Here is a 13,069-nt window from a genome sequence, read left to right on the forward strand (position 1 = left end):
TCATCTACGAAACCACTGTAAAAACTACACTTCTGACATTTACTGCCTTGCACAAAGACAGACATATCCTGTGGAGGAGCTAAAATTACAACTGGGAAGTAAAGATTTAAAACTCTCCCAAAGTATTCATAGTCGGATTGCTTCACACTGTCCTGGGACTTAGACGAGCTGTTTCACTCCGTGTTCTCACTGAGCAGCAGTGACCTTGAAAGAGAAAGCATTGAACTGGAAGTGTGGGTTGTAACGAAAACTGGGCATGTTTAAAAAGCATGTTTGCAAGACAGGAAAGACAGAACATGCCTATAATCCTAGTATTCAGGGGGCAGAGGCAGGAGGATTGCCAGTTTCCAGCCAGCCTAGTTTACAAATCAAGTTCCGGGACTACATAGTGAGATCCTGAGGCATAAAACAAAGCTGTCCAAGCTAGTATTAATTTAACTGGTACAAAACAAAAAACAGTGCTGGAATACTCCATCAGAAATAGTTAATAAAAGTCAAACATTGTTGATCCTGGTGCACAGTGCACGCCTTTAATCCCAGTGTTCAGGAGGCAGAGGCAGGTGGATCTCTGTGAGTTCAGGGCAATCCCAGTCTACAGAATGAGTTCCAGGACAGGTGGGGTTATATACAAAAACAAACAGACAAAAGCGAAATGTTGTCTTCCCAAAGCATTTCTGTAGGTCAGCAGTCCACAACGTGAACGGAAATGCAGCTGTCGGCTGTAGCCAGGTTTCTAAAGTACTTTTTATCTACCTTAAACATGCTATCAGTTTAACGTCAGAAAAATTTAAAGGTATAGGCTAAGGATAAAGGCCTTTGCGTATTCTTTCTCGTGTGATTAGGACATTTTTCTTTTCTTTTCTTTTTTTTTTTTTTTGATGGAATAATTACCTTTATTTTGTTCCCCTTGTCTTTTGCATCTATCTTCCATAAAAGTTCTTCTGCATATGTGTAATAGTCTTTTTTTTATTGTTTATTATTATTAGTTACATTTTATTAACTCTGTATCCCAGCTGTATCCCGCTCCCTTATTCCCTCCCAATCCCACCCTCCCACCCTCAGCAGCTTCTCCCTGCCCCTTTCCAAGTCCACGGATTGGGGGGGACCTCCTCCCCTTTCGTCTGGCCCTGTTTTATCAGGTATCTTCACCTTTGCTCTGATGAAGCCCGTGGTAGCTCAATAACCAATTGGTTTCTCATAGTAAGGGGAACAGGAACCATCTCTGACAGGAATTCAATGGCAGGCTCTTTGACCTCCCCACCCCCCAAGGGAGGAGCAGTTCTGCTAGGCCACAGAGTGATTAGGACATTTTTCATCTTTTATTATTATTTTTTCCCGTCTTAGGCCTATGAATTTTAGCTATCTGTTATAATAAAAGCAGCGGGAGGTGCTCTTTGGAACTCATTGTTGTAAATGCTCATTTAATACCTTCTCGGTTTGAAACCTTTGTCTTCCTTTGTCTTTTGCTTATAGCAAAAGCTATAAGCTTTTGCTTATTAGGTAATTAAAAATGTCTATCAGATGCTCATTCCCCATTTTAACGGTTTTACTAAAATTCAGCTTTATCTGTCTTCTCCCTGGTCTGCTGATGCGTTTTCCCCCCTTGAAACAGAAGCTGATGCCTCAAACTAAGTACAGTGGTGCATGTCTGTGTCCTGGAGCTCAGTCTCCACGGCAGGGTCGTCCTTGGCTATAGCGAAACAACAACAGAAAGAATGTGTTGTCTGTTTCTGGCCTGCTCCTTCCAAATTCCATCTCTAAGCAGCCAGGGCTACCCGAGAGGACGTGGTAGTGAGGACCCGGTCTAGCACAAAGAAAAGACTCCAGCAGATACAGGGAGGGAACTGCCACTCAGCATGATGCTGTGACTGCAACAAAGGGAGGAGGCAGGATTGGGTCTGGAGGGGAATCTCTCATTCTGCAAGGTTGGGTCTTTTCAAGTTTAGCTTCATGCTTCATAGTTTCGTTGTGGGAAATACCCAGAAGGTCAAATGAATTTTTATTCAAATAAGGTTACTTACATTTGGTAGAAAACTAAATTGAAAGGATTTTAGTTTCTCTTTCTCTGTCTCTCTCTCTCTCTCTCTTTTCTGATGTTGAAAATGACTAAGAACCATAGTATACATAGTAAAAAAAAAAAATTAAAATACTTAAAGTTCCTAGCCTATTAACATGTTGTGTGTCAGGCAGTGTCATTCAGATCTCCAGATGTACGTGACCGATCTGTGTGTGCTGATCGGATCGTTACTGAGCTCTAGTAAAGTGGAGTGCAAGCTGAATCTTGTTTCAGGTGACAGCGACGTCTGCCGTTCCTAGAGTCTGAGGACGCAGCACTGCTAGCCCATGCTCAGGGGCAGGAGGCTGTGTGCCACGGGTGCCTTCTGCATTGTGGCGGGTTGTTGGCTACAGGTGACTGAGCACCATCTCTTTCTCCCTTTAGAATGGCGAGAGCATCATGGTGGAACTCGCTGCTGGGCCCTTCGAGAATGCTGAAAAGGTGGGATGGTGTGAGCAGCAGTGTCCGCCCCGTTAGTGTCCGCCTGTCTGTTTCATAATTTTGCCTTCCTACTGTAACTCATTGGTCATGGGTGCATGTTAAGCTTTTACGAGACTTATTTCTCACAGATATAGCCATTTTCTTAGCTCTTCTAAATTATTAAATACCTATTGACTTGGGTTTCATCCTAGAATGATGGAAACTTTGTGGAAGCCACTGCTCAACACTCAGCTCCCCATGAGAAAGTAAGAATTGTATTTCAGATAAGTTCATTGGACTTTAAATCATACCCTCTGAGAGGAGACTCTTCTTTGGGTGGGAAAAAAATTAGACTGACCAAAACAAAACAGAGCCAAACAAAACAAAACACATCAAGGTCTATGTCCTATTCTTGTTAAAAAGAAAATAATAAAAAGTAAAAGGTTAGCTTGGGGGGAGTATGTTAATGATGTTTATCCTCCGTGTGTTGGGTTTTATTTCTTAAAACTACATGTCTTATTTCTCCAAGTGTTTTGTACAATCAGGGTGTATGTGTGTATTATGTGTGTGTATGTTTATATGTTTATGTCATCTTAGTTCAAGTTTTTTTTTAATAATCAGTTTAAAATGCATCAAAACAATTACTGCCATGTCAGTCTTTCCCTTCCGAAATGAGAGATTGGGAAGAGATTTATTAGTTCATTCTCTCCCCCTCTCCCTCCCTTTGCCCTCTTGCCCTCCCCCTACTCTCTGCTTTTCTTACTTACAGTTGCCAGTACTTATCAGGGTGCCAAAACTCATCGGTTACTCAGTGATGAGTGTATGCTACATGCCCGTTTCATTATTGGGTTTCGGAGATATTATTGTACCAGGTGAGTGAATATAATAACTTTAGCCAAATCATACTTAAGGTTTTAAGGGATCATATTCGCGGTATCTGGTAAGAGTTATGAGGCTCTATATTTTTGGCCATCATTAGAATTGGGACCCATGACAAAGTTGTTTTGTTTTTTTATTTTTTTAAGAAAATGTGTTTTGAAGGGTAAAAGAGAAAGCACCACTCAAAAAATGTCTGCTGGCAAAAATGTCTCTTAGAACAGCAAGAATCCACTTACCTTCTCCATCTTTTGTGATGTTTCTTTTCCTCCTATTTGATAGCAATAGTTGCATTTTAGGAAGTGCTTTAGGGATGTCAGCAAGGGAGGATTGAAGAAGAAAAGGAACAAGAAAGCCGGCTAACATAGATTTATAATGAAAGACAGTTGTTTGGGAAGTGGATCACAGTAGCCTGTCAGTTAGGGGCGCACAGGGACCTGTTGGAAGCCTAGAGGTTAAGAGAGGCACAGAGGAAGGTCCACCCTAGGCCAGGACACTGGGAGTTAGACCCAGGCTAGATATGGGGAGGAAAGTAGAGAGGACCAAATGAACTCACCTGATGGACACTGGAGATGCATGCCTAAATATTTAGTTAATCATAAGTATGAGATTTCTTCTTTGGGGATGTTCAGCGCATTTCTTCTAAAAATGGGTATTGAGTTTGTTTTGCATGTATATTTGCAAGTATTAATGAGAGCTTGTATGTCATTGTTTTTAAAAAGTCTTAGTATTGGGGCTGTTCTTGCAGACACGCACGCACGCACGCACGCACGCACGCACGCACACACACACACACACACACACACACACACACACGCACAAACAAAGACCAGTTCTAAGGGAGCAGATGCCCTCTTCTGACAGGCACCAGGCAGACACATGGCACACATCCATACGTACTTGCAGACAAAGTATTCAAACTTGTGAAATAAATAAATGTTTTTAAAATAAAATTCTTTGTATTAAAACTTAAGTCATTCCTCTAAACATTTAAAATTACCTTTCTTGATGTATTTTGAATATATTTTTAACCCACACGTATTTGTTCATGTATATGAAAGAAATGGGTGTTTTACTATATGCAACATAGTGTTGAGATGTGTGTACATTGTGGAATGACAAATTAACTGGCAGGCATTACCTCACTTTCTTCTTTGCCATGAGAACACTTGAAATCCTGTCTTCAGGTCCCCGGCTAAGATGTTAAGGACCATCAGTGTACAGTTTGATGAGTCCCTGGAATCTATGTCTGAGTGAACTTCTCTCCTCTGGTCAGCATTTCCTTCCCCAAACACTCCCCAATCTCACCATTTTACCCTACTTCCATGAATTCAACTCTTGGAAGTTTTACTTATAAGCTAGGTAATATAGTATTTGTTTGTCTATGGCTGGCTGATTCTTGCTTAATATAAGTGTCCTCCAAATTTATCACAATGCTGTTACCACGGATGACAGGATTTCTATCTTGTCTGCTCTTGTCTCTACCCGCCAACTCCCTTCTTTACTTTCCAGAACTCTGTGTGTGTGTTGGTGTGTATGAAGGCCAGAGACTGATGTCCCTCGCTTTCTGCCTTTTTATTTGTTTGCTTGTTTATTTATTCTTTCTTTTTTCTTGTTCTTTCTATTTTTATTTACTTAATTATTTACTTTTGAGGCAGGGTCTTTCTACATAGCTCTGGCTGTTGGGGGAACTGCTATGTAAGCCAGGCTGGCTTTGAACTCGCAGAGATTCTCCTGCCTCTGCGTGCTGGGATTAAAGTTGTGTACCACCACACCTGGCTCTTTAAAAGGATCTTTTATTTTACTTTCTTGTGTGTATGGATGTTTTGCCTGCTCGCATGTCTGTACCTGTGGAGACCAGGAGAAAGTATCAGATCCCCCTGGGACTGGAGTTACAGGTGGTTGTGAGCCATCATGTGGGTGCTGGGAATTGAACCGGGTTCCCTGGAAGAGCAGCCAGTGTTCTTAACCGTTGAGCCATCTCTCTAGCTCAATGCTATTTTTTTAGATAGGATTCCTTGCTGACCATGGAGCTTGCTGATTCAGCTGGGTTGGGCAGCCATGGAGAACCAGGAATCCAGCTGTCTCCCTCCCTTGGTACTGAGATCACATGTGGGTGCTTGGAATCCAAAGTCTGGACAGTGAGTGCAGGAAGCTTTGTCCACTGAGCCATCCCTGTCAAGGAGGAATAAGTTTGTGTATGTACTACATTTTGTTTGTTTTTGAGACAGGGTTTCTCTGTGTAGCCTTGGCTGTCCTGGACTCACTCTGTAAACCAGGAGGCCTCAAACTCACAGAGATCTGCCTGCCTCTGCCTCCCTGAGTGCTGGAACTACAGGCGTGCGCTATTGCACCCAGGTTAGTATCTAATTTTTAAAAGATCAACATAGGAAGGTGTAGTTTAAGGTGCTTTAATGCTTTCATAGTGCAAAAAGGAAAGTGAAGTAACACCTGTATTGTTGCCCATTCTAGCAGTTGAATTTGTAATGTTGATACTGTTTTAAGAAAACGATGTGGATTTTTCTTTTAGGCCTGTTGATTGCATATTGTAGAAGATTCGATGTCCAGAGTGGTTCTTCTATATACTATATTTCATCCACAATTGGTAAATTTGTTTCTTTTTATTGTGTTGTGCTATACTGTCTGAAGAAAAAGTCAAAGGGCTAAATGCACTAGTCTGTCTCCCTGTACTTACAACTTTCACATGGACTGTTATGGAAGATCTTGTACATAGCCCTAGGCTTAAAGCTGTAAAACTCATTTAAATATTACCTTATGGAAGCAGACGCCAGACTGCCATGTCGCTTGGTTGGTGGAGTGCTTGCCCAGCATACATGGTGCCTCCGACGTGCTTCCCCAGTTCCGCAGACACCAGTGTGATAGCACATACCTGTAATCCCAACATATGGGAGATAGAGGCAGGAGGGACCAGGAGTCAAAGACTTCGGCTGCCGGAGTCCGAGGCCATCCTGGCGTAAGTGAGACCCCGAGTCAAAAAATAAATGGTAAATGTCAAAGGCTCACACAGAGTTACTAAGTGTTGGTTTTAAGAGCTAAATTTTGGTGGGGAGGTAAATGCCACTTTTTTAAACATGTGGAAATAGATTAAACAGCAAATCTAAGTAAATGTTTATAAAGCACTTTTATTTAGCAGCTTTATGTAAACCAAAGCTCATGCAAATAAACTATTAAGGATAGTCAAATTATTTTTGTTTTGTTTTGTTTGTTTTTTTAAGGCAGAGCTTTGGCTGTAGACCAGGCTGACCTTGAACTCACAGAGATCCACCTGCCTCTGCCTCCCAAGTGCTGGGATGAAAGTCATGTGCCACCATGCCTGGCCTAAAACACTTATGAGTTTGTCTGTTTGTTTTGGGGTTTTTGTTTTGTTTTTGAGATGGTTTCTCTGTGTAGCCCCAGTTGTCTTGCAACTCACTTTAGACCAGGCTGGCCTGGATCCCAGAGAAGTACCTACCTGCCTCTGCCTCCCTAGTATGCTCCAATTAAAGACAAACACTTCCACCACCTGGCTGTTTTATAATTTTAAATAGTGAAATGTTGGGCTGAAGAGTTGGCACAGCAATTAAGAGGACATGCTTCTCTTGCGGAGGAGCCAGGTTCAAATCACAGTTTCTATATGTGATTTATATAGAAATCTCACAACTGTCTGTAACCTCAGTCCCAGGGAACCTGACTCCTTTTTCTGACCTCTTAGGGCACCAGGCATGCAGGCAAAATACAAGTCTAAGTGTGGTCCACACCTTTAAGCCCATAACTCAGAAGCAGAGTCACGAAGATCTCTGAGTTTGAGGCCAGTCACATCTACAGAGTGAGTTCCAGGACAGTTAGGGGCTACAAGGAGAAACCCTGTCTTAGGCCCTCCCCCACTGGGAATTAAAACCAGGAATGGTGGTGTGCACTTGTAATTCCAGGACTCTGGAAGATCAGAAGTTTAAGGTCATTTTTGGTTGTGTATCAAGCTCAAGGCCAGCCTGGGTTATATGGAACCCTGTGTCAGAAAAAAAAATAAATAAATAGGATACTCATACTTTATATCACAAGATTTCAGAAGCTTTAAATTAAAAGTTGAGGTTCTACCAGGTATGTTGGAGCCTGCCTTTAATCCCAGCACTCAGAGGCAGAGACAGGTGGATCTCTGTGAGTTTGAGGCCAGCCTGGTCTACATAGCACATTCTAGGACAGCCTGAGCTACATAGGGAGACCTTGTCTCTAAAAGAAACTTGAGGTTTTCTATATAATGTTTATTAAAATACCTGGAATAAAAGTAGTGTCTAAAATATTTATTACTTGATTTTTTTTAGCATCAAATATAGATAACCATGAGTTTATATAAATGAATTAATGTTTTGTTAGTTACTTGGTACAGCAGGGCAATCATTACTTCTGTTTCTGTTATTGAAATGTTAATAGGAAATTTAAAAGAAAACTCCAATACCTCTGAATGTTCTGCATGGGTATTCCGATAGCCATGCACAAAAGCTCTGAATGCATGTGCCTGTGCCAAAGCCACAGCCATTCCTGCAAGGCTTTCTAGTTCATGTAGAGTTAAACTAATGACAGAGAATGATGTCCCTAGAAATGGGTACCCCAACAGCACGAAAGAGAGCTAAGTGAGGGAAAGAGAAAGAAGTACAGAAAGGATAAGAGATAAGTAGCGAAAGAAGAGAGAGGAGGGGGAAAGGAAGGGGAAACCTGCCCTGCATAGAAACGAGAAAAGCAGTGTGAGGCGTTAAGGACAGCATCCTCCAATGGCAGTTACACCCAGGGCCGGCCAGTGGGTCAAGAACACTTGACCAGCAGGCAGTGCTAGGGGTACTTGTCAGTTCTGTTGTGAAATTTCGGGCAGCTTACTCAGCCTCCCTGATCGTCCATCGTCTCGCCTTTACAATAGGCTGGACTAGGTTGCCTGTGGAGGTCTTTACAGCTCCAGCAGCCTGAGATCCTGCATTCATGTAGCATGCCAGATCAGTAGGAAACATCCAAGTGATATTGGGTGTGTGCTAGGTAAGTAAGTCTGTAGTCTGTATTAGGACAAACTTAAGATTTGGTTTATTTTAAACTCTGCATGTGTGTTGCCTCTGTGTGGGTAGGTACATACAGGTGCTGGAAGAGGACAGAGACATGAGACCTTAGAGCTGGAGTCACAGGCAACTGTAAAAGCCCAGCACCCATGTCAGGTGGCTCATGTGTCCATAATGCCCGTTCCAGGGCATCTGACACCTCTAACCTCCAGTCACAAATCTACACACGGATACAAACATATAATTTTAAAAATAAGTCTTAACTTTAAAATGTCTCCAGAAATATTGGAAAGCTAATATTTTAATGGGAAGGAAATCCCACTCCCAGAAACCTGTAAAACTGACCTGTGCTTCTGTTTTTCCGCAGCCTATGCTGTTGGCATGATAATTACATTTGTTGTCCTGGCGCTGATGAAGAGGGGGCAGCCTGCTCTCCTCTACCTAGTACCTTGTACACTTGTTACTGTCTCAATCATTGCTTGGAGCCGTAAGGAAATGAAAAAATTCTGGAAAGGTAACAGCTATCAGGTATGTGCTTAAACATTGTAATTCGCCAGCTGTTGCTCTATAGCCCGTTTGTAGCAAATCTCTATGTGTCAGAAACTTGACATAACCCCAGGGTACCATGAGTTCTTCCTCTTCACCCCTATTGGCGTTCTTTGTGCCCATTGTGAGTGTGAAAAGCACCGTAAGGTTACTGTGGGAGGACATTGAGAGAACAGAGCATTGTCATTCAAGTCCCCACAAACCTCATGCAAGATGCAACTATGAAAATAAGTACTGAATTTTGAAACTGGCATTAGAAGTTTATAGTAAAGGCAGGCGGCGGGAGGCAGGAGGAACCTTTAATCCCAACACTTGGGAAGCAGAGACAGGCAGATCTCTTATGAGTTTCAGGCCTGCCTGGTCTACAGAGCAAGTTCCAGAATAGCCAGGACTACACAGAGAGACCCTGTCTCAAAAAACCAAACAAACAAACAAAGTTTGTATTAAGATACACATTCTTTCCAGTATTTGAATGTACCCGATTAAGCTCAATATCAATTTCTATAACAAAAGAAAACCGTCTGTTGAGGTTTGTCTTTTGTTTTTTATTTTTTTCAAGACCAGGCTGGCCTCCAACTCAGAGATCTGCCTGCCTCTGCCTCCGGAGTGCTGGGATTGAAGACAGGGGCTACCACACCCTGCCCCAAATAATGAAACTCTCATTTCACTTTTTCTTTTACATGAATCTCATTAACAGTTATGTCATTTCTAGTGATTACCCCTCTCTCTCCTAAATGTTATTGAAATTCCAGAAAAGTTGGTTTACATTGAGATTGAAGAGAGTTGATTGAGAAACCCTTGTCTGCTCAGCTCAGGCCACTGCACTGGCCCCTTTCATGGGTCTCTCGTAAAGCAGTTATCTCTGATTTGTCCCAGTACAGTGAACTGCCCCCTCCATCTGCCCTCATGCACGTCAGTAGTCACATGACAGAGAGGCACTTGGAGTCGGTGGCTGCAGATGTTCTCACTGGAGAAGCAGTTGAGATGTCTCAGATTCATCCTTTGTAGAGTTTAAGAAGAGATGGCCAACATTATATCACAGGAATTATATAACTGGAAAAGGCATTGGTTTAGAATTCTTTCTGGTAAATATTACAGTTTCTTTTTGAGATTTAGATATGATAATAATACCTACATTGACTACTTATCAGTGCTATTGCTTCAAAAGATTTATTTTTATTATGTATACAGTGTTCTGCCCTCACGTACACCTGCATGCCAGAAGATCTCATTATAGATGGTTGTGAGCCACCATGTGGTTGCTGGGAATTGAACTCAGGACCTTTGGAAGAGCAGGCAGTGCTCTAAACCCCTAAGCCATCTCTCCAGCCTCAGAGATCACACTCTTTTCCCCTAATGCTGGGGATCGAACCTAGAGCTCCCATATGGTAGACCAGTATAGACTTTGTTTGGTTTGGTTTGTTTTCTCAGATGGGGTTTCTCTGTGTGGTCCTGGCTGTCCTGGAGCTCATTCTGTAGACCAGGCTGGCCTTGAACTTAGAGAGAGATCTGCCTGCCTCTGCCTCCCATGTGCTGGGATGGAAGGTGTGCACCACCACCACTGGACTTAGATTTTTTTTCTTTTTAATTTAAGTTAAAAAGTATCAAGTCATGTAGAGTGCCCTACATCTGTGATCTCAACTCTTGGGAGTAGGGGCTGGAGGGTGAGGAGTTCAAGGCCAACCTCGAACACATAGCAAATTAGAGACCCTATTTTAATCAATAAGATAAAAGTTCATCCTAAACTACTACTAACTTTTGAGTATCTTATCCTCAAAATGGCTTTTGATTCTCCTTAACAATTTTGTATTTCTGCATTTAGTGAATATTTATTGAACAGTTCTATGAGGTGAGTGTGATTTCAGATACTGACTCTACAGGATGAACAAGTTACAAGCAGGCCTCCTGTGGCCTTGTGAAAGTTACTAGAAAATGCAGGCAGAGTCCTAGGAATAAAGTGTAATGAATGTATTGGTAATGGAAAGTCATCATGGTACCTAGGGATGGGATATCCAGGGCCAAGGATTCAGGACAAGTTAATGGGTGATTTGGAGAAGGTGATTTGCTTCTAAAAACAATTAATTCTCATTTAAAACTGGGCTATGTGTTCATCTTAAAGGTTCCACAACTTCAGAAGTTCCCAGGGAAGAAAAATGGCACATTCTGAGACTGAATGGAGTTTAGGGAAGCTCCAGTGTTGGGTATGGACAAAGGACCTACAGGAAATGGAATAAAGGCCAGAGTACATAAGGCCTTAGGAACCACATTACAATGAAGTGGGAGATACAAAGAGAAATTTAGAGGCATAATGGGTTTGATGAAGGATTCAGGGTGTGGAGAGAAAAAGGAAGAGGAAGGCTCAGGGTTCCGGAAGGAGAGGATAGACTTAAGGATGCAGCATGAGATTATTAACATTCCGAAGTGCCTGGAGGGCCAACAGAAGAATCCATGGGTCTGGCTAGCAGGAGTCGGAACTGACATAGTTGCAGTTTCTTCAGTGTACAAAGCAACGCGTCAGAACAGAGAAAAACTCAGACAGGCTGTTCTGTTCAGGAGGTTCCTACTGTGAAGGGCACTTAACTAATTGTGAGGCAAATCCTGACAAGGAGGTCAGATAAGATGGAGATGCTATTTTAGGAGTGGTACTAAACCTTTGTTTAGGTTAGAATTTAAACTCGGTATTGACTGCAAGTGCCTCTTACATACCCGTATGTCAGACATTTTCATCAGTGTTTTTCCCGATAAAAAGCATTTCAACGCAGGACTAAGTATTTTTTATAGATCTAGTCTGTTATTTTTAATTATGTGTATGGAGTTGTGGGTATCTTCAGAAGTCAGAATAGACTGTCAGATATGTCCTCTTCGAAAACAGTATGTACCCTTAACCACTGAGCCATCTCTCCAACTCTAGCATTTTATTACGAAAGGATTTGTTACAGAAAATTTGGAGGTATTAAAAATAGAAGAAGAACCCCGACACCCAGATGTAATTAGGGTAGTGAGCTTCTGCCTTCTGTAGAGGGCCGGCTACACCGTTGGATGGTCCAGTCAACAGCTCCCAGATTGCTTTTTCTCACCATTTTTATGTGAGAAATCTTTTACCGGCTGTATGTTATCGGTCTGTTATATATGCTGTCATTCTTTACTATTTATTTTTACACGGACGTTTCTTCTTGCAGGGTTTTCTGGGAAATGGTAAAATTGGCATGAAAGGATGTTTACTACACCATGTCTGTCCTTTGTCCTGCTTCGTGGTCACAATGTTGTTGGCAGTTAACGTACTAAAAGTCTGTAGACTTGTTTTTGTTTTTTTTCCTGCAGTAATTTTTTTTTTTTTTTTTTTACTGTGTGTTTTAATTTCAAAGTAATATATATATTTGTTTCTTGGTTGGTTTGGGTTTAGGCTTTGACTGTTCTAGACAGGGCCTCACTCTGTAGTCTAGGCTGTCTACATTGAGCTCAAATGTAGTCCCTGGATAGCCTTAGGCTTTCAGAAACCCCCCGCCTTACCCTCCTGCATGCTGGGATTATGAGAGTCTGGCACCATTCCTCAGCTCTTATTTGTATTTTTAATTAAAACGATTTAAGACGTATTTGTGCTCACTGGGGAGGTTTCTATAGCGACTAGAAGGCCCCTTGAAGAAGGGGAGTGACAGGTTTGTACTAGGAACTGAACCCTGGTCCTCTAGAAGAGCAGCAAGTGCTCTTAACCACTGATCCGTCTCTCTAGGCCTCATAAACAAAAGTGGGGCTGGAGAGAGAGCTCGGAGTATGTATGAATTGCTCCTCCAAAGGACCACAGCTCAGTTTGCAGCACTGACTTCCTAGCAGCTCACAACTGCCAGTAGCTCTGGCGCCAGGGGATCCTTCACACACCTCAGGGGCATTCCTGCACCCACATGCTCATAGCCACACAGATACATCGTTGAAAACAGAATAAATCTTAAAAAAACAAACACGGGGGCAAGAGAGACAGCCTAATGGTTGGGAACACTCACTGCTCTTGCAGAGGACCTGCGTTCAGCTCCCAGCCTCCACAGGGTGTCTCACAGTGGCCCTTAACTCCAGGTCCAGAGGACCCGTCCTACAGGCACACGTGCAGGTAAAACACTCGGACATACAAAACAGAAGG

At 42.3% G+C, this 13,069-nt stretch overlaps 1 protein-coding gene across 4 annotated transcripts in view; it reads left to right on the top strand.

Moving 5' to 3' along the window:
- Nucleotides 1–13,069, top strand: part of Sppl2a (signal peptide peptidase like 2A) — a 103,949-nt gene that overhangs the window by 81,808 nt on the left and 9,072 nt on the right. For 3 of the 4 annotated variants that reach the window (XM_060372115.1, XM_021642844.2, XM_060372114.1), the window contains 5 exons: nucleotides 2,441–2,497; nucleotides 2,689–2,742; nucleotides 3,246–3,348; nucleotides 5,883–5,957; nucleotides 8,759–8,919. In XM_060372115.1, coding sequence (XP_060228098.1) covers nucleotides 2,441–2,497; nucleotides 2,689–2,742; nucleotides 3,246–3,348; nucleotides 5,883–5,957; nucleotides 8,759–8,919 — 450 coding nt within the window. The remainder of the gene's footprint in view (nucleotides 1–2,440; nucleotides 2,498–2,688; nucleotides 2,743–3,245; nucleotides 3,349–5,882; nucleotides 5,958–8,758; nucleotides 8,920–13,069) is intronic. The other variant, XM_021642845.2, reaches the window with a different exon arrangement.

This window comes from Meriones unguiculatus, chromosome 18 (assembly GCF_030254825.1).
Source record: "Meriones unguiculatus strain TT.TT164.6M chromosome 18, Bangor_MerUng_6.1, whole genome shotgun sequence".
NCBI lineage: Eukaryota > Metazoa > Chordata > Mammalia > Rodentia > Muridae > Meriones > Meriones unguiculatus.